Here is a 19,575-nt window from a genome sequence, read left to right as displayed (position 1 = left end):
CACTGGTTTTCCCTGAAGTTTTCACTGCACAGAGCTCAGCTCACACCCTCACCTCAGGAACTCACAGCTTCCCATGCCAGCTTTATGGAGATGCAATAAAGACATTAAGAAAAGAGAAGCAAAAAGGACACGAGAATTCCACTGACGGTAAAGAAAAAGTACCTTTTGTTTGGTCTCCCACCATGAGAAAGCAGTGGGTACACTGGAAGCAGAAACAGCCCCCAGTCCCAGGAGTTCTCAACAGCAAGGCTGACCACAGCATTAATATGTTTACTATTTTTTATCTTTTTTTTTCCAGAGCCTCTACAGTTAATTTCAAAGAATAATTTCTGAATACAAACAATTAAACAGTTAATCACCTCAGTCATCTGAGAGAAATGGAGTATGAAACTGCTATATATATAAATGTCACATGAATTTTTTTTCTGCTAGACTCTATTCCCAGATTTCAAGTAGGATCACTGATCTGTAATAATCCAGGATTATGGCAAACAACAACGGCTCACACACTTCTCTTCAGAAGGAAAATAACTAACACAAAATCATCCCAAGGCCAAATAATGACTGTTCCTCTGAAGAGCAGTGGTACAATGCAGATTGCTTGGCTTCCTGCTTTCCTGTCTCTTGCAAAGGAAGAAAATGACTAAAAATAGTAACAGATCATCAGAAATCATCACATCACATTAGTGATAAATCAAACAGAGCCAGAGATGCACAGAGATGCAGAAATCTCATTATGCAGCCTTAATCTGTGGTGGCTGGCAGTGTGTGCAGTGGGGGCCTAGCAAAGGTAGTGCTGGGGTTCAGTCCAGACCTGAGTGGAGGTGCAGGGCTGTGGGTGAAAGATGTGTTGGGGGAGCCTCTCACTCAAGGCAGCTGTGGTTTCCTTTTAGCGTGGGAAGCAGGGCAAGGGAGGGGATTCTTCCCCCTACTTCGCTCAGGTGAGACCCTACCTGCAGTGCTGCCTCCAGTTCGGGGGTCCTCACCACAAGGATGCGGAGCTGCTGGAGCAAGTCCAGAGGACGCCACAGACATGCTCAGAGGGCTTCCCACTGCCAGAGGGCAGGGTTAGATGAGATATTGGGAAGAAATTGTTCCCTGTGAGGGTGGGGAGGCCCTGGTACAGGTTGCCCAGAGAAGCTGTGGCTGCCCCATTCCTCAAAGTGTCCAAGGCCAAGATGGACAGGGCTTGGAGCAACCTGGGATAGTGCAAGGTGTCCCTGCCCATGGCAGGGGCTGGGGCAAGATGGGCTTTAAGGCCTCCTCCAATCCAAACCATTCCATGATCCCTACAGGCATTTATATGAAGTCATTTATTTAGCAAAGCTGAAGTAGAAGAAATTGAGTTGTATTCTTTACACCGAAGTTACCTTGACTTTATTGCATGAAAACATTCCCAGCAGAAAGGCAGTACAGACAGATTTAGTGTTTCCCTTGGGAAAACAAAGAGCTCAAAAATATTTAAAGCTGCTCTCCCTTGCTGGTCTCCAGAGCTGAAATGGACTCTCAGAAAATAGAAAAACATGGTCGTTAGCCCCCGCCCCCAGTGATAAAAACATACCTGCATTTCCATCAAGCTGTACGTAACATACATTTTAGAAACGTTTTGGTTCCTTGAGAGCAGTGTCACTTACAAGTAAAAAAGGGCTCCCTGCATTTCACCTGATCATCACTCATCTTGCTCCTCAGTGCCTTTAGGTGACAGACCCATGGGTCTTGGTGTGCCCCAAGCAATGCTACCCTTTCTCCTGGAAGGCACCTGCCTTCAGCAGACCCTGTTGCAAATGATCGCAGTCATGGTACCTGTAGAGTGAACCCCTGATCCTGGTGCCATGAGAAAACACACCTTCAGTAAGAGTAAATTCTGGTAACAGACTCTATCTTCTCCATCTCTGAAGGATCTCAGTTGCAGCAAACAGAAGACACTGTCTCCACTGTAAGTGTTACAGGACAAGGCTCAAAAGGCCAAACTCTCATCCTCAACACTGCACTGGCAAAGAGGCCACAAGCTGAACAGAGCTGCAGTTCTGGCATGAAGAACCAGTCTGCAACTAGAGCACACTTGTTAAAACTCACAAGTAACTGATTTACCAACTCAAATTTCACACTTGTTCAAAATCTTACCCTGCACTTCTCACAAAACTCAGCAAATTCCAGCTGTGTTCTCTGATGTTCCCTGCTCTGCTCTGTGTGTTCTCCAGTGCCTCCTGTTCTGCTTACTGTGGTTTCCTCCTTTTGAGTGTATTTGTGCCATCACAGCTGTGGCAACCATGAAAACTCTTACATTTTCATTGCAGAGGTTGGCCTAAAGTTCAAACCATATTCCCAGTATGGCATACATTACATATCAACTCTGGAGGAATTTTGTATTAGAAATGCATGATTACAATAACCTTTTTATATTGAATACTTAAGATCTGTATAACCCTGAATCACATGAAAACATACATACAAGCATTTCATACAGAAAAATAACTACCAGCCTTCCTCAGGTGAGGTCTCTGCTCTCAAATAAAGCTGACAGTGAACATGGCCAATTATTGGCAAAATGGCCAAAACATTATAAAAGAGAACAGAATATAATGTCATTTAAACAGTACTTTTAACCTAGTTTTTAGAATTTATTAGCCCAGAAGGACACACAGTACAGAGCTTCAACAACAGGCTACAGAGCTACAAATATATGTGTAAAGAATGCAGAGAATACGTAAAAGCAGAAATGGCAAAAATCACTTCGGCATCAATGGAAAGATGCTCTGAGCTACGCCCTGTGTTGGAATCTTTGCTATCCTCAAAGACAAATGCACTCCTGAAAGAACATTCCAATCTCCATGGAAGCATACAACCTTCTAGTGAAATAACATTTCCTTTATATCTGCAAAGCTTGGAGATAAAAGATTTCTGTTCCTGCTGCTAACTTCAAGAAGTCAAAATGACATCTTTTATCTGCTAGATATTCAGTAATCATAGATGGGACTTTGAGTGTCTTCTGTGAAATAAATGTCTTTTTTGTTGATGTATGCAAAGATTACCATCTCCTATATTCCCATTCCAAGAGACCCGAGCCTTCTTCCAAAGGAGAATTACTTTTCCCTTATGGTGCTCTCCATGAAGTTGGCTTGGTCTTCCAGCTCAGCCAGGAGATACAGAGGGACCCTCCCATATCCTGGAAACTGCTCCAGCCTCTGCCCCAGACAATGTTCACCCGTCCAGCTGCTCTCACCTCCCGGTGGGACTAATGACAAGGTTAATTAGGACAGAAGATGCAGAAGAAAGGGGTGGACAAAGAAGGGATGAGCTTCCGGCAGAGCAGCTGGCCTTGAGAACAGCCTCGACCTTATTTTCACCAGGATGGCCAACAAGAAGGGAGGTGTGACTGTGAAGTCCTGCAGATGACACTAGACCAGGAGGTGTCATCAGCACTAAAGAGAACAAACTATTGCAGGGAAAAACTGGAAGATGCTGCAGACCAAAGCAATGCAGGGCTGAACAGCACTTGAGTGCACAGGCATGCACAAGAGAACCACCAGTTGTGCTGTAAGGAGGAGGGTGGAGAGGAAGCAGCTGGTGACAGAACCATCAGTTAATGGGCCCCATGGTGACGTGCTCTGGGCCAGGCACAACTGCAGCCAAGGAGGGCAGAGATGAGATGGACATGCAGCCACTCCATGTCATATAGGCCACACCAGACTGTACTAATGAAGGTGAAAGCCCTCACATAAACCTCATTACTAACACTTTGAAAAAGGCTGTGGGACACTGGGACACCCACAGAGAGCATTCACACACTATAAGGCACAGGCAAGTTTTCCCTGGAAAATCACACATTATTCCTCCTGCTTCTTAGAGAGGATCAGCCCAAGCACCAGATGTGGCTAAGGGTCAGTCAAGAAAAATATGAGGGAATCTGTAAAACAAGACTAGGCTGACCAGGTGACACAAGGTGACACAGAGGCCAGCAAACCTGCCTTCTTTGGCAAGGGAACAGAGTTTGGCTCCAGGACCCTGCAAACAGAGACCAGACAGGACAGGACCAGTTTCCCTTAACAAAATAAAGAAATAAATACTCAATAGGGCAAAAACTCACTAATAGTAAAAGCCAATGACAGCACAAGAACAAACCAGGCAAACCAGGCCATGAATTAAAACCCAAAAAAGAATTCCACTAGAATTTTGAGGAAGGAAAGAGTAGAGGTGGGAGTTTTAACCAAGCTTGATATATTTATGAAACAGATTATGTGACTTGAGTTCCTGCAATACTCAGGGACTGGACATGCTAACTCAGGCAATCCCTTCCAGTGCTACTGTCCTGAATTTTTAAGGAAGAGCGGATGTTTCTGAGAATGCTGGTGGCAAAACAGCTACAGAATTGGGGCAAAAATTACTATGCAGTAAGAGGTCCCTAGGGCTAAAGTCTGAAGTAGTTAAACCAACACAGTGCCCAGTGGTGTGGCTATACATACTATAGCTACACACATTTTTAATGCTAATAGCACCTTAACGTGTGAGTATAAACATACAGTTTATACTATTCAGTATTAACAGGCTGAGCGGCTGCCAGACATCCATCACATCATAACATGCATGACCTTCTGCTTCACATGCTGCTTCCACAGCAGACTGCTCTATGGAAGCTGGGCAGTTGGACAGATGCATTCCCAGTACAATTACCTGGTAAGTACTAGTTTAAGATGAGTTTCCTTATTTCAAGAGCATAGATGGGAATCTTCTCCCAAATCACAGAGCTCATCATACCCCAAGTGCAGCAACTGTAAGCATCCAACAATCACTGTCCACACTTTGGCCTGCTTGTTTTTAATTTCTTCCTAAATATTTTATATATTTTTTCATGTATGACATTGCATTATTGAAGCCACAGTTTTCTGCCTTCTGCATAGCTTAGCACAAGCCTCCATTCAGGGAAATAAAAGACACTGATGCACTGGTTTTAAATGCTGAGCAGAGACAGAGCATGGATAACAACAGATAGTGAAACAAATATTAACAGAATAAACACTGTTAAAAGGAAAAAACCTAAAATTACACAAGCTGGTAGTGTAAACTTGTCTTTCTTTGTGAGGGCAAAATATATTTGTAGGTATTTTTGTTTGGAATTATGGTGCAAATTATGTGGTGACTTTGATTGAACTCAAGACTACCTACCACAAAAGCCACACAGCTGAAAGGGCAAGGCACACAACCAGGGAGGTGGGATGAAGGTGGGGCTACTGAAATGTGGGCAGTGAAAATAAGTGGAATTTACAAAGATGCTGCAGGTGCATTTAATGCTGATACAAAAGGTGGCTGTGATGAAAAACTGTCTTAAACCACAACACTATTCCAAGAGGCATTAAATCACTACTTTACAAGTTTAAAAGTTTGTAACAAAGTAAGCAGAAGATCAAAGACCATGTGCAAATGAGAAGCAGAGCAGCCATGGGCACTTCAGCTGAAGGGGAGTAGGCTGGTGGGATGGCAGGGCCCCAGAACGGGGGACCGGTCTGCCACTGAAGCCACAGTCACCTCAGAAGAAAGGAAGATGACAGACATCACCTGACGGACAACCCCAACTCCAGTACAGGAGCAGTGAGGCAGCCCATGGAGATGGTGGAATCACTGTCCCTGGAGGTGTCCAAGAAACGAATGGACATGGCATTCAGTGCTCTGGTCTGCTTGACGAGGTGGCAATGGGTCAAAGGTTGGACTTGATGATCTTGAAGGTTTCTTCTAACCTAAATGATTTTGTGATGTTGCTACAGCTGCTGAGACACTGCCCTCCCCTCCAAAGTAGAATTCTCCGGTTTTGCTAATAAATAGCAAAATTTACCACAATCAAAACACGTATTTGAGTTCTTTTCCAAAGCTATCATTGACTGGTGAAAGAAAATGGTAAAATACACTGAAATGACACCTCTCTCCATCGTGGGGAAGGGAAGGTACTTTTCCATAACCAAGTTCTTCAAAATGTATGGTACATCACATTGTACAATACTCCCATACATGCTGTTTGTAAATGTGTTGCCAGTGAGCTCTTTCAGTCCTGTCTCAAGCACATCCCAAACCCAAAGAGGGCAAAAAGCTAACATGCTTTTGGGCCATTGAAAGTATCTAACCATTAACAGATTAGTAAATTTTCCTGTTTTCAATTGGTATTTACAATTATTACATACAATTATCTTTTGGGAGAAACTCGGCATGTGTCCAACGGGAAAACCTCTCCACAAAACCTTACAGGTAGAAGGGCAGGCAACCCTCTGCTGATGCTTCCCCTCTTGAGGGGGACAAGCAGGTCTGCTCTGGAACTGAGTAAGCAACTTGCATTCATACCACCAAGTGGGATGGACAAGACCCAGGCAGAAAAGGAAAGAGAAATAAGATCGTGAAGCTGTTTTTGCCAAGACTCAGTTGAGCATCATGTCCTGCTTTGAGCAGGTCCCTTCCAACCAGGGTACTCGGAGAGAAGACAGATACCAGCAGCTGTTCATGATCAGAGGACACCATGTCACAATCCAACTCAGGAGCAAAAGGTTCCGCGCTTCCCACTGAAATCTGAACTAAAGCCACCTGTCCTGCCAGGCAAAATACAGCTTCTCTCACCTGGAACAGCCCTCGCTTCCTCCTCAGTGGCATGAAAGGATCCAGCCTGCTACAGCTTGTCAGAGGCACCAAGACAACCAATGATGATGGGGATGTGGGCCATCTTCATCCTCCCCAGCAGGCAAGAGAAAAAATGAAGGTGGCCAAGTGCCTTTGCTAAATGGAAGATTGCATCACTTTCAGAAAAATAAAGACTGACTGGGGATTTTTCTTGAAACTTCAGTCATCACAATCCCTCTCCAGACCTGATGGGATAAAGAGGGATAGCTTTAAACTGAAGGAGGGCAGGTTTAGGTTAGATATTACAAACAAATTCTTCCCTGTGAGGGTGGTGAGACCCTGGCACAGGTTGCCCAGAGAAGCTGTAGCTGCCCCATCCCTGGAAGTGTCCAAGGCCAGGGTTTGGACGGGGCTTGCATCACCTCCCTCCAGTGGGAGGTGTCCCTGCCCATGGCACGGGGTGGAACAAGAGGAGCTTAAAGGTCCATTCCAACACAAACCAGTCTGTGATTCTATGATTTAAATCCATCTGCAATAATAGTAAGGCCAAATCCACACCAGACTTCTTGGCTTTTCTCTTGCAACTCTGCTTCCTAAATCTCCAGCAGTTAACTTCTGCCTTCATATACCTGGGGACATCCCAAAAGTATCACTGACAAATCAACCTGCAGAGCCATGAACAGAAAGGGACCAGCAGCTGCTTCATTGCATCAGAGGAAAGACCAGTTTCCCATCAAAGCTCACTTGGGGATCACAATTTGACTTATGCAAGTAACCCTGTTGAGGAGAAATCTGGCCATCACCTCTGATCATCATTATCAACTGATATTCAGATTATCCTGAACTGCTTTTTAAATAAATAACAGCTCATAGTGCTTGCTCACTATTTTACTTTAAAGGCAATTTTTAGTAACACACTGATATTAATAACTGCCATGAGCCTGAGTGAGGATTTGTACAAGGATCTGTGTTTGGATACAGATTTTCTCAATCCAAGATTGAGATCCAAGTGAGAATAAAGGTTACCAAATGGCAAGGACTGATAGGCATTACATGTGGAAAGCCTGATTCCTCATAGAGAAGTGATTTAGAAATACGCATCATATGGCCAGTCTCTATTGCAAAACAGAATCACAAATTGTCTCTGTTACATTCCTTTAAATTATCAGAACTTGTAAACAGAAGAGTGTCTAAATGCATTTCATCCCACCAGTGTAGAATTCATAGTTTGTTAGAAAAAATTATAGTAACTAATCATGTGTTTCTAGCAAGTGGCTTTCCAACAGCTGATGTCCTGTAACATCATCTCTAACAAGCTAGAAACATGTATAGTCTTCACCAAAAAATTTTTTCTGCACACAAACTTTTGATGGGGAGAAGATCAACAAAGACGAAGGACAAGCTGCTTCTGCATCTCTTAGAGCATAACCCCAAAGCATTTGTACTTCAGCTCTCAGTCTGCATTGGGTATCCTCCATCAGACCAGCCAGTGAGAAACCAGCAGCGGGACACACCTCACTCCATGGCTCAAAGCCAGCACTGGCTGATCCCACAAGAGCCGAAGTCCCCAGAACAGCCCAGCACATTCCACATCCTTCAGGAATGCAGCACTGCAGCCAGCCCAGGTTCCACCCGTGCTGTCACCCCACTTCACAGCCAACCATGCTGCATTGTCCTTCTCCTGTGGAGCCACACACAAAGGAGGTGGTCAGAGAAAAGGGCAGACTGCCACAACACTGCAATCATACCAGGAAAGGGAAGAGAGCGGTCCCTGCCCTGGTGTCCTGTGGGCAGGAGGGGGGAGGCAGCGCCTGATCCAGAATAGCAGACAACACTCCTGCTGGCAGAGGCAGCTCTCCACCCTCACACTGAGCAGAGAAAAGGCATCACTGAATTATCCCCTAACAAATCCCCCAGTCCACTGTTATTTGTATTAACATCAATCCTAGTTGTGCATCAGAAGACACATGATGGGATGGTAAATTTTTAGCTTACAATCCTATTCAGTTTTATTGCTACAGGTTTTGTAAGGAAAGGCATGCTCAGCATCCCAACATCGCCAACCTTTCACATGGGACACTTGCTGATTGTAGGCCAATGCATTGAGCTGTTGCCAGTTTTAGGAGCTCTCTAAACAAAGACACAGGGTCTAATTCAGAAATGAGACATTGTTTATTCTGTGCAGGTTGCAAGGTGTAGGCTTCCACAAATCAAGCACACTATGGGGTAAAAAGTTACATCTTTTATCCAGTAAAATTTACATGAATAAGACTCTCTAATACACATCCACGCCTACCTAATGCAAATTTATTTGTATGACAATCTTACATAATGCTTGAAACACAAAGTTCTTTTTCTTTATTAAGGCACTTCTATTGCAGGAGTTATCAGACAACATGTTTACAAAAGGTGAGAAAATTCAGCTTGAAGACATCAATCCCTTTCATAGAAGTTATCTGACTACATCAGTTACATTTACAAAAGGTGAGAAGATTCAGCCTGGGGAGAGATAATTCAGCTTGAAGACATCATGAGGAGGCTGTAAGGACGGCTAGTGAGCTTCTTTCACCAGTTCAGAAGGAAGAGCAAACATCAGAATCTTCATCTAAAATAACTAACCTACTTAGATACAAATTTCAAATTCAGGGATCTCCAGAAACATTTTTTGCTGTTGGTTACTTTAATTTTACTATCTTCAGTTGCTGAGTTTTGATCATAATTACAATATTGTGATCAATTCTGAATCGTGGTCAAATGAAATCACTGAAAAAAGGCATAAGAGAAAATTGAGACACACTGATTAACATCCCCAAAATGTGAGGTTTGCCTGACCCAGAAGACACAAAAGGATCACCACAAATGCTCTCACTTGTGTTGCTTTCTACTTCTTAACAACTGAATGGATGTATTTTGGAAAAAAGGAAGAAAGCATCAAAAATATGTAAGTGAACATCTGCCTGGTCAGCAGAAAATTATCTTTACAAGTATCACAGTACTTCTGATGAAAATGAAGAATCTGGTTTCTCCAGGACCAACAGCTTTTGTAAATCGAGACAACTGCAGAAGATTCAAGGTAAATTGGAATGACCCTCCAATAATCACAAAGACTGCTGCTTGTTCCGTGGGTGAAATCTGACAGTGCCTGCAGGCTCCAGGAATGGACCAAGAGGGCCTGAAGGATATGGAGACAGATCTGGTACTCATTGAACCTGCATTTCATGCTTGCCAGCTATTTTCAATTATTATTTGCCTATAGTGCAAAGGATCCAGGTAAAAGCATCTGGTGTCCGATATTCTGCAAAGCTTTCCTCCTTGGATGGTATGAGGTCACCATCAGGCTGCAGAAACTCCCATTAATCAGCTACTCGGAAGATCAGGTTTCAGGGTGGGGAAACAAAACGCCTTCCCAGGCTGCAAGTCATTCCACAGAGAAAGCAGATACAAGGCAGGACAAGAGAAAGCACTTACAGTGAACACCAGGGGCGGGAGCCCACAGCTGTCACTTCTGCCATCCTTCCCCCCCATCTCCCTAAAGAGAAGGAGGGTACAAGGCAGGACAACATTTAAGGTATCCCTTATCCCTTAACAAGGGGGGGATTTTTACAAGCCTTTGTGCTGTTTGAGATGCAGACAGGAGCCAGCGAGCTCGCCGTATTGCCATTGGAAAGCTCTTCAGGTACCTGTGAGCCACAGCACCCCTCACAAAGGACCCGTTCTTCCAAAATACTGCCACTGATCTTCAAACAAAACACCAGAGCCCTCTTATTACATAAAAATTACTTACTGGTAAGTGAATGTGCTTATAAGGTAAATAACAATGCAAACAGCAAGCTATAATGAGGAGTGATGGCCACAGACACACAACAGCAGGAGACAGGGACACTCCTTCTTTCAAAGTGGGAAAGGATGACACCCAGGTGTCTTTCAAGTAAGAGTCCTACACTTGGCAATGCCAGCAAAGGGCTTTCACAGTTCACATCCTGCCCCTGGGGAACACAGGGACATGCTGGGGCCACCCAGCTTGGCAGAAAGCTGGGGCTGCTGGTGGACACCAGGTTAAACATGAGCCAGTGATATGACCTTGAGGCAAATGGTGTCCTGGGCTATAGCCAGCAGGTCGAGAGTGCCATGCCCAGTGCTGGACTCTCCAGCACCAGGGAGACAGGGACAGACTGGAGAGAGCCCAGTGAAGGGCCACAAGGATGACAAACGGATTGGAGCACCTGGAAAAGAGCAGACTCCGGGGGTCTCATCAATGTACATAAATACCTGAAGGGAAAATGCAGAGATGAAGGAGCCAGTCTCTCTTCAGTGGTGCCCAGTGACAGAACACGAAGAAATGGACACAAACTGGAACAAAGGAGATTCCCTTTCAACATCAGAAGACCATTTTTCCCTATGAGCACTGGCACAGGTTGCCCAGGGAGGTCTTGTAGTCTCCTACCATCTTGGAGATACTCAAACACTGCTTGGACACGCTTGTGGGCAGCCTGCTCAGGGTGATGCTGCTTGAGCAATGGGTTAGAGCAAATGAGCTCCAAAGGCTCCTTCCAACCTCAACCAGTCTGTCATTCTGTCAGAAGACCCATGGAAAAGCCCAAGCTCACAAGATGACAATGCCAAAGACATTGGGAATGTCACAAGAGGCAGGACACACTGCTTCAAGGGGTTACCGTGCTGCTGAAGCCCACGTCGCACCCCAGGCCAAGTCCAACATCAACACAAGTCCATGAGAACTGCAGCCCAGCAGGCTCTGCCACACAGTTACATGCCGACTCCTTGCTCCAAGAGCCCAGCAGAGGCCCAGGACACTAACATGGCAGCAGCACCTGCCCTCAAACAGCTGCAGCCTGGAAATTCACCGACCACCCCAGCAGTCAGTGTATGGGAACAGCCACTGGTACTAAGACAGGTTTTCCCAACCACATTCCAACAGAAGTTGCTCCCAGGTGCTGGACTGGTGCAGCACAGAACACAAGCTACAAAAAGCCTTCAGGAGGGGTCATACCTCCTGATCAGCACTGAGTCCTTACCTCTACACCATACCTATATGCATCTTCAATGACCACCATTTTAAACATTTTAATGAGCATGAACTGATGTTGCAAATCAAACAACATTCTTATTTTGCTTCTAATGCACTTTGTGTTCTGCAGACAGCCACCACCATTCCCTTGGGATGTGAATTTCCCTAGAAGCAGTTTCCATGCAACAAGAGGTCTGAAGGCACCTCCCATACGGCAGAGGCCCATCTGGCTTTCCTAACTCCAAGAAGCCATACTAACATACCCCAAACATCCCTGTAAAGCTTGTGCATTCACATGTGCACACTCGTCTCGGCATCAGTGCTCAGTGTGATGAACAATCACTGCAGAAATCAAGCATTTAGGGCACACAGTGATGCTTGTCTTCAAGAGAGGAAGAATACAGAATATTAGGAAAGCAGATTGCATAAATCAAAATGTCATTAAGAGTGGACCCAGTAAGGCCTATTTTCCCTGGGGATTTCTGCAGGTGTCCCTAGCCCTTTCCTCATCCCAGCTCTACCCCTACGTGTCCCCTGAGTAGACCCCAGAAAGCAAGAGCATGTGCACACTGGACCCACCTGCCCCAGATCCACGTGCCAACTGTCCTGCTGCCACCAATCCCTTGCACGCTGCCAGTTCTGTCTGTCCCTTCAACATGCAGGACCTTCACTTGGCCTTTCTCTTTCACTATTCACCAAAAAGACACCTCAAAAAATTTAAGTAACCTTTTTATTTAACAAATATCTCTGAAAGCAGCCACCAGCTTCCTAAGTTATTTGGGGCAGCTCCTAACAGAGCAATCACAACAGCTTCATTTCCTTAAGAGATCAAGCTAAACCAAATACTTAGCCAATAAAAATAAGTAATGTCCTATGCACCAGTCCAAATACTGGGGCCAGAAAGGTGGTAAAGGGACTGGAGCATCTTGCAGAGGAGGAGGAGCCAAGAGAGCTGGGGCTGCTCAGGAAGGCTCTGGGAGATCTGACCAGTGTGCTCAAGTACCTGCTGGGAGGGAGCAAGGATGAGGGGGTCATCAGACTCTGCTCTGGACAAGCGGCAACGGGCACAAGGGAAACCACATGGAATTCCATCTGAACACAAGGATGTACGTTTTTCCTGCGAGGGGTCAGACACTGGGACAGGGGGGCCAGAGAGGCTCCATCCATGGAGATATTCAAACTCTAAGCAGGTCCTGGATAACCTGCTCCAGCTGCCCTTGACTGATTGAGCAAGGGTGTGGCACTCAACCTCAGGAGGTCACAGACACACTAGAGGAGTCTGTGATTCCACAGATCACCACACCACACAAGCAATAATGACCCTACATTCAAACATATGCATCCTATGTTCATATGTACCCTATGAAACAGATGGAAGAAAACAAAACCACCAAAAATCTGGCACAAGCCCATATCTTCAGTAGCTTGGAGGTCACGGAAAACTGCAATATTGTGTACTAAGCTCTGTAATCACAGCAACTGACAGCACTGCCTCATGTCAAGGAACTTCTATTCTAAATCCACTTACCCAGATGCTTCTGCTGCCCTATTTTAGGACAAGTGAAAAACATGGAGTCTCTACAACCCAAGCGTTTAGAAAATAAAGCAGTAATTTGCTTTTGGCAAAGACTGATTTAAAATTAAGACAGTAATATTGAGAAGGAAAACCTTCCTTTATGGCATTTAGTGAAAAGGAAGTTGTTTCCCTGCCCACAGCAGAGGTGCTGGAACTAGACGATCTTTAAAGTCCCTTCCAACCCAAACTATTCCATGTTTCTATGATTCTATAATTGTTGGAAACAACCCTAATTTAACAAACCATACCTGTACAGTCTGTTTGTATACAACTGCTGCATAAAGATGAATAGCAAGGTACAATCGCTCTGCACAGTGGTAATCAGTCAAGACAATGCACATTTTAATGCCAGAAAAATGTCCACCTGCGGTTCCAGTTACTTTGAATTTAATTAATTAATATGAAGTAGCTATTAGTCAGGGTCCTTTGACAGGATACTGCAAGAGAACAGATCGGTTTTTCACTTCCAACCTCTCAGTGTCAATTTAATTGCTGTAATTGTCACCCCTACGTAGAGAGGAATCAAGACTGAGGTCAAATCCTTTTTCCAGGGGAGGATCTTCCCAGATAGAAGTAAAGATCCCACCCAAGATTTGAGGCACAGCCCAGGAGGCTGATGCTGCTGGAGAGGTGGGATGGACAGTCCCTGGTCACTATGGCACCATTTCAGAGCAGCAGTGCATGTTCTGGGAAGAAAACAGTTTTCTGGTTTTTGATTGTGTACCATTACCTAGTAATTGTCACAGTCATACTGTATGACAATATGACAATGTGACAGTAATTCCCTGTCATACACAAATTTTCACCCCCATAACATGTGATTTACTGCAAAGTGACCAGTGCATGGGAAACAGGTGCATATAAGTAATGTACTTCGTTATATACCAAGGGAAAGAGCATCCATGTATTCCATGTATGACCTTGTAACAGGGGGTTTGTAGAGGCAGAAGCTCATTTATTCTCCTAAGAAACACATTATCTATTCCTTTTTTGATAACAAGTCTCCTTGCAGACACTTTCTTCTCCCACTTACACTGAGCTGTGCGTAAGGATGACAGAGTATCTTCATCATCATCACTGGCACTTTTTAAATCTCACTTTTTTAAAATACCATTGGCAAATGGTATTCTGCCATGGTTCCCAAGTTTCCTTGCAGGAAATGTAACTGCGACCACTACATTTGCTTACAAAAAATACCTTCTGTATCTACTAAGCCCAGAACAGAAATCCACCCCAGTCCAAAGATGCAAGATGATTCCAACTGGACTGTTCCAACCCCCATTTGCAGTCCCATTTTTTCCCCATAAATAGTGGACTTTTAAAATTACTATTTCTCAGAAGCTGCAAAATGCTGTCTCTACACCACATTAAATAAACCTCATGTACTCAGAATAATTTTTCAACCCGTACAAGCATTAAAAAGAATTTTAGGATCATTTATCAGTCCACTAATATGCAATGAGAACTCTGGACTAAAACTTTTAACTGATTGGCTCTTGCTTTCAGTATGAACAATGGACCACAAGTGTCCTCCCCACTGAGTTACTGAGATTCTCGCACCTGATTATTAATCAACAAGGACACGTCTGTGAAAATCCTGTATTTGCTTCTCCAGTTCAGCAACTATTTCATTAATTACCACTTTTTTTACTTTATTAATTACCCCATATCAGATCAGAACTTGACTCCAAGGAAAGCAACTGAATCTTAAATCTTCTGCTCTTGCTTTTTCTAAAAGACAGAAAAAACCCACTTTTTAAGAAGTTTAAAGAAGATGATGTGGTGGGGATGGACTTTTTTCACCACCAATGCTCTGTCCCAGCTCACAGACTGTCACTCCAAGAGGCTGAACAGCAATCCCTATGGCTTCCCAGCCTTCAAGGCTGAAAGAATGCTCTGTATTTCAGCAGGGACAGGCGCAGATGCAGCAAGATGACAGAGTGCAGATCTCCTCCTCTCTGTCTTGTCTACATCCGAGTCCCTGTAACCCGAGAATTCTCCTTCCGCTCCATCAGAGGGGCTGGATTTCTCATGAGCCACTTCCAAACAACCCCCCGCGGCTGGGCAACCCTGCTCCGGCTCTCCCGGGAGCGCATCCACGCTCCAGGAAATGGCAGGTGCTGACTTGGGAACGATTTCATCATGACTCGAGGCATAGTTTTGGCAAAAATAAGTTTCAAAAACAATAAGTTATACCCTAAAGGCAATTCCTTGCTCCAATGAAACAGCCTGCAGCTGACACTGAGTACGCTGGACGGCTGCACAATTACCCATTTTAAAACCTATTTTTTACACCGTAAATTATGCTGACCCCTCCGGACGCTGTTAGCATTGCAAAGTGAATTCCTAATTCCTCAGGAATTCCACAGGATTGCAGCTATTTTGGTTCGGTTTTTTTCCCTCCCGCTGTCACGGGGCAGCTCAGCCGCAGTGGCCCCGGCCCCACGGTGCGGCTGAGGAGCCGGGCCGGGCCGGGCCTGCCGGGTCCGGAGGAGTCCCGGGGGCGGGAGCCCCGCATCCCCGCGGGAGGGATGCGCTTCGCCGGGCCCGGGCCCGCCCCCGCGCTTCGCTTCTAGAAGGTACCGGCGGCCGCTGCCCCGGGGCTCCCGCCGCCCCTCCACGCCTCCCCTCGAGCCGGGCCCACCGCGGGGGCGCGGGCAGCAGGGACCCGCGAGTGGCGTCGATCGGGGCGACGGAGCGGAGGCCTCTGGGAGGAGGCCCCGCCGCAGCCCTGCGCCGCCCCCGCCACCCCCTGGGCCCTCCCGCTCCCCTGCATTGGGGTCCCCGCCCGGCCGCGGCCAAGATGGTCGCGGGGCGGCGGCGCTCACCTCCTCGGCCTGCTTGCGCAGCGCCTTCTCTCGCTCGTACTGCGTGAGCAGCTGCTCGTTGTCCTCCCGCAGCAGCTCCAGCTCCACCTCGTGCTCCTGGTTGTCGGTGAGCACCGAGTCCAGGTTCTCCAGCACCGTCACCACCAGCGGCATCAGCTCCTTCACCACCTCCTCGTCGTAGCAGTGGATCAGCCGCTCGAACTCGCGGTAGATGCTGTTGGCGAGGCCCGAGACCCGCTCCGACATCACCGACCCCGAGCAGTAATCATCGCCCGGGTACCCCCCCACGCCGCCATCGTCCAGCTGGATCTCCAGCATCCTGCCGGCCGACAGCCCTCGGCCCCGCTCCGTTCGACTCCACTCCGCTCCGCTCCGCGCCCCGCTAACGCCGCCGCCGCCGGGCGCTACCCCGCCCCGCCCCGCCGCGTCACGGACCGCGGGCACCGGTCGGGGCGGAGCGCGGCGGCACCGCCCAGAGCCGCTGGATCGGGGGCGCGGGAGACCCGTGCCGAGAGCAGGTCCGGCACCGCAGTGCTTCTTGCACTGGAGACGCGAGCGGCAGCGGTGACGGCGAGACGCCCGCGCAGCACACCGCGCCGGGAGCGAGCCCGCCCGCGGCCGGTCCCGGTCCCGTTGCCCGAGCCCCGCGGCAGACAAAGGGCGGCGCTGCGGCGTCGGCCGCACACCGGGGATCCACGCAAGGCGCGATGGGCGCGCGCGAGGCCCCACGGTGCGGCGTCACGCGCAGGGACACTGAGCAGGAGCCAGCGCGTGCCCGGGTCGCGCCGCATCTCGGATACACACTGGCTCCGAGACCCGCGTTAGAGACCGCACAGCTGCGGTCACTGCATTGCCAACATCAGGCAGCCGTAGTTACTACAGAGAAAGCAGACAAGGACCTGTTCAGCCAGGGATGAACTGACAGCCATAGGACCAAACTGGCCATCTCAAGTCCTAAAAGAGAATCCAGCACAACCACCGAATTTCATCAGTAGATTTCTCACAGCAGCAGCAGCACATACCAAATTACGGGCAGCAGCTCCAAAACCCTCGGCAGCCTCCAGCACCCTCAGCAGGTGTCACAGAAGTCAGAGTCTGCCCACATCCTGGGCTCAGCTGAGTTTGGGCTGTAGAGTTGGAGGAAGACAGCAGGAATAATTCTACTCTGTACTGAGTCCAGCCTGGCAGGAGAGAGAAATAAGGAGTTGATTTGGGAAAAGGCTCCCCACATCTTCATTTGGCTTAGAGCTCTGAAGAAGAGTGCAATTCCAAAGTCATGACTAGCAATGACCCTAAAAGCTTCATATTGCACAAAGGGAAAGAACTTTAACCCTACCCAGAAAGCCTAATTGCAATGGGAATATCACATCTCACTGATAATTAAGAGTTTTACGTTTTATGACTGTTTTGTTCTATATTACATCATTATAGGTGACGACATGCTCACAGACTATAGATTCATAGCATAGCACCTTTTAGACAGCTGTTTTTATAGCAAAAACCTATTTGTTTCTAAAAAATGGAGAATTGAGAGAGAAGGAATGGAAAGGAACAGAAGCAAATGGAATGGAATAGAATAGTACTGAATGAATAGGTGGAGTTCACCTGGAAGGGTCCTACAATAATTGAGGCTGAGGTGTAATTAGTTATGAGATGGATCGCCAGTAGATCATGAGGCATCGGAATGTAACTGCCAGAATTTCAAATGTTTCCACACAGAGCAGGCCCAGCCAAGCACATCAGAGGCACTGAGTGCATAGATATAAGAAACAAATATGAAACAAATGTGAAAAAAACCTGCTGCTCAAAAATGTAAAACCCAACAAGTCACCCATGTTCGGCCTTGATTCACTCTGGCTTGTGTGGGAAGCTTTATGGATCAAGAGTTGTACTGTCATTCACAACAAACATAGGATGGCAACAAACACGAGTGTGCACTTTATTAAATGCATGATTACATTAAAAATGTTATCAATAAAAATGTACAGGTGAACAGAGAGAGAAGAAAGGCAGGCAAAGAGAGAGGTAAGACTTATTCACTAATTCCATATTACACTGAACTTCTAATCTCATGTAATCCAGAGAGCACATAAAAACATTTATAAAGTTTTCTTGCATCTTGCCCACATACGTAAGAAACTGAAACAATGGAAGTGACACAAACTAAAGCCTATTGAACTACAGAGCCTGATGAGCTCATGGCATTACCCACTCTTCTGACTGTAATCCCAACAGGTCTAGCAGGCATCCCTGAGGGGTGAGGATATCAGCTGAACTGCATCCTCCTTTCTACAACAGAATCCTGGTTCAGGTCCAGTGACATTGCTAAAGCTCCTGCTGAAAGACAATTTTTATTGCCTTAACTTAAACTCTGTACATTAAAATACACATTCCTATATTTATAAATTCATAAATAACTTAAAGTCTAGAGGTGAGTCAAGAAATAGCAGGAATGCTAGGTGCTGCCATGTGTGAGAAAGGGTTAAAATACCACTTCCACATGAAAGTTGGCAAGCAAAATATTTGGTTATTATCTGCAGAGAGAAACAGTGAACTCTACACGATTCAATATGAATCAGGCAGAAGCCATTTTATTGATTAATTACTGTCCCTCATATACAGTTCTTGCTTTCCCTACATGCGATCGTGCATAATTATTATGGGTTAAGGGCTATTTTCACACGCTGCTTTATGCTTTGTGATTGGCTCTTGTCTGTGTGTCACATTGTCTGTCGTGTATGTCACAACTGTCCTTCAGTTTGCCTTTTCTTATCCTTTTCTTCCTTTGCTTGTTCCTCATTCACATCCTCCCCAGTGCTGCTTGTTCCTTTCTCACAACCTCCCCATGGACTCTTCCCCTGTGTAGGTGCTCAAGTCCTTCTGTCTTACGTGCTCTGGTTCTTCTGTTTTATGGCTGGTTCACATTATGTCCATTTTCTAGTAAAAACATGGTTTCCTCACTTATTCTATCCCTTTTGGGGTTTTATTGCATCTAACATAGGAGTTTTTCTAGGATTCAAATTGTTACTTGCTTAGCACTAACACCATACTGAAAACTGACTGCTATAGATATGCAATTGTGTTATGGCTGCAAGGGCCCTTTCTTGAAGAGCTTACCTTTCCAAACAGGCTGTACTAGTTTGAAAACAAACCAGTGGGAGGCACTAAGTCAGAATAACAATTTAATGGAAATTAAAGAAAAGGGAAAAAAAAAAAGGTAAAAGAAAACACTGTCAAACTGACAGAGTCAAGGTACAACCTGACACCCTGTTAGGCAGGGTGGTGGTAGCAGTCTGGTAGAATGGTGGCTGCAGTCCTCTGAAGCAGTGATCCTGTAGTAAAACAGTCTGCTCTTCCTCAGGAAGTCCAATGGTGGCTGTGTAGCTCCTGTCCTCTGGAAATCCAGTGGGAAGCCAGTGTCTCTGGTGTTCAGCCTCAGATTATATCCACGATGGGATGCTTGGTTCCTCCCTCTGGGTGGAGCATCTCACAATGGGGTAACGAGTCATGAGGCAAAGTGTTGATTAGGCTCATTAACAGAAGATAGT

General features: G+C 46.2%; 1 protein-coding gene across 30 annotated transcripts in view; it reads right to left on the bottom strand.

The window, feature by feature from the left end:
* MAPK8IP3 (mitogen-activated protein kinase 8 interacting protein 3) overlaps positions 1–16,439 on the bottom strand; it is a 72,593-nt gene extending 56,154 nt beyond the window's left edge. For 20 of the 30 annotated variants that reach the window (XM_039560601.1, XM_039560602.1, XM_039560605.1 and 17 more), the window contains exon 1: positions 16,028–16,438. In XM_039560601.1, coding sequence (XP_039416535.1) covers positions 16,028–16,345 — 318 coding nt within the window. In that variant the 5' untranslated portion in view covers positions 16,346–16,438. Of the gene's footprint in view, positions 1–16,027 lie in introns of all 30 variants that reach the window. The other 10 variants (XM_039560624.1, XM_039560614.1, XM_039560620.1 and 7 more) reach the window with 2 other exon arrangements.
* Positions 16,440–19,575: the final 3,136 nt, after the last annotated feature.

Source organism: Corvus cornix, chromosome 14, assembly GCF_000738735.6.
Source record: "Corvus cornix cornix isolate S_Up_H32 chromosome 14, ASM73873v5, whole genome shotgun sequence".
NCBI classification, from domain to species: domain Eukaryota; kingdom Metazoa; phylum Chordata; class Aves; order Passeriformes; family Corvidae; genus Corvus; species Corvus cornix.
Note: the sequence above shows the minus strand (reverse complement) of the source record. Positions and strands in the feature narration are given on the sequence as shown.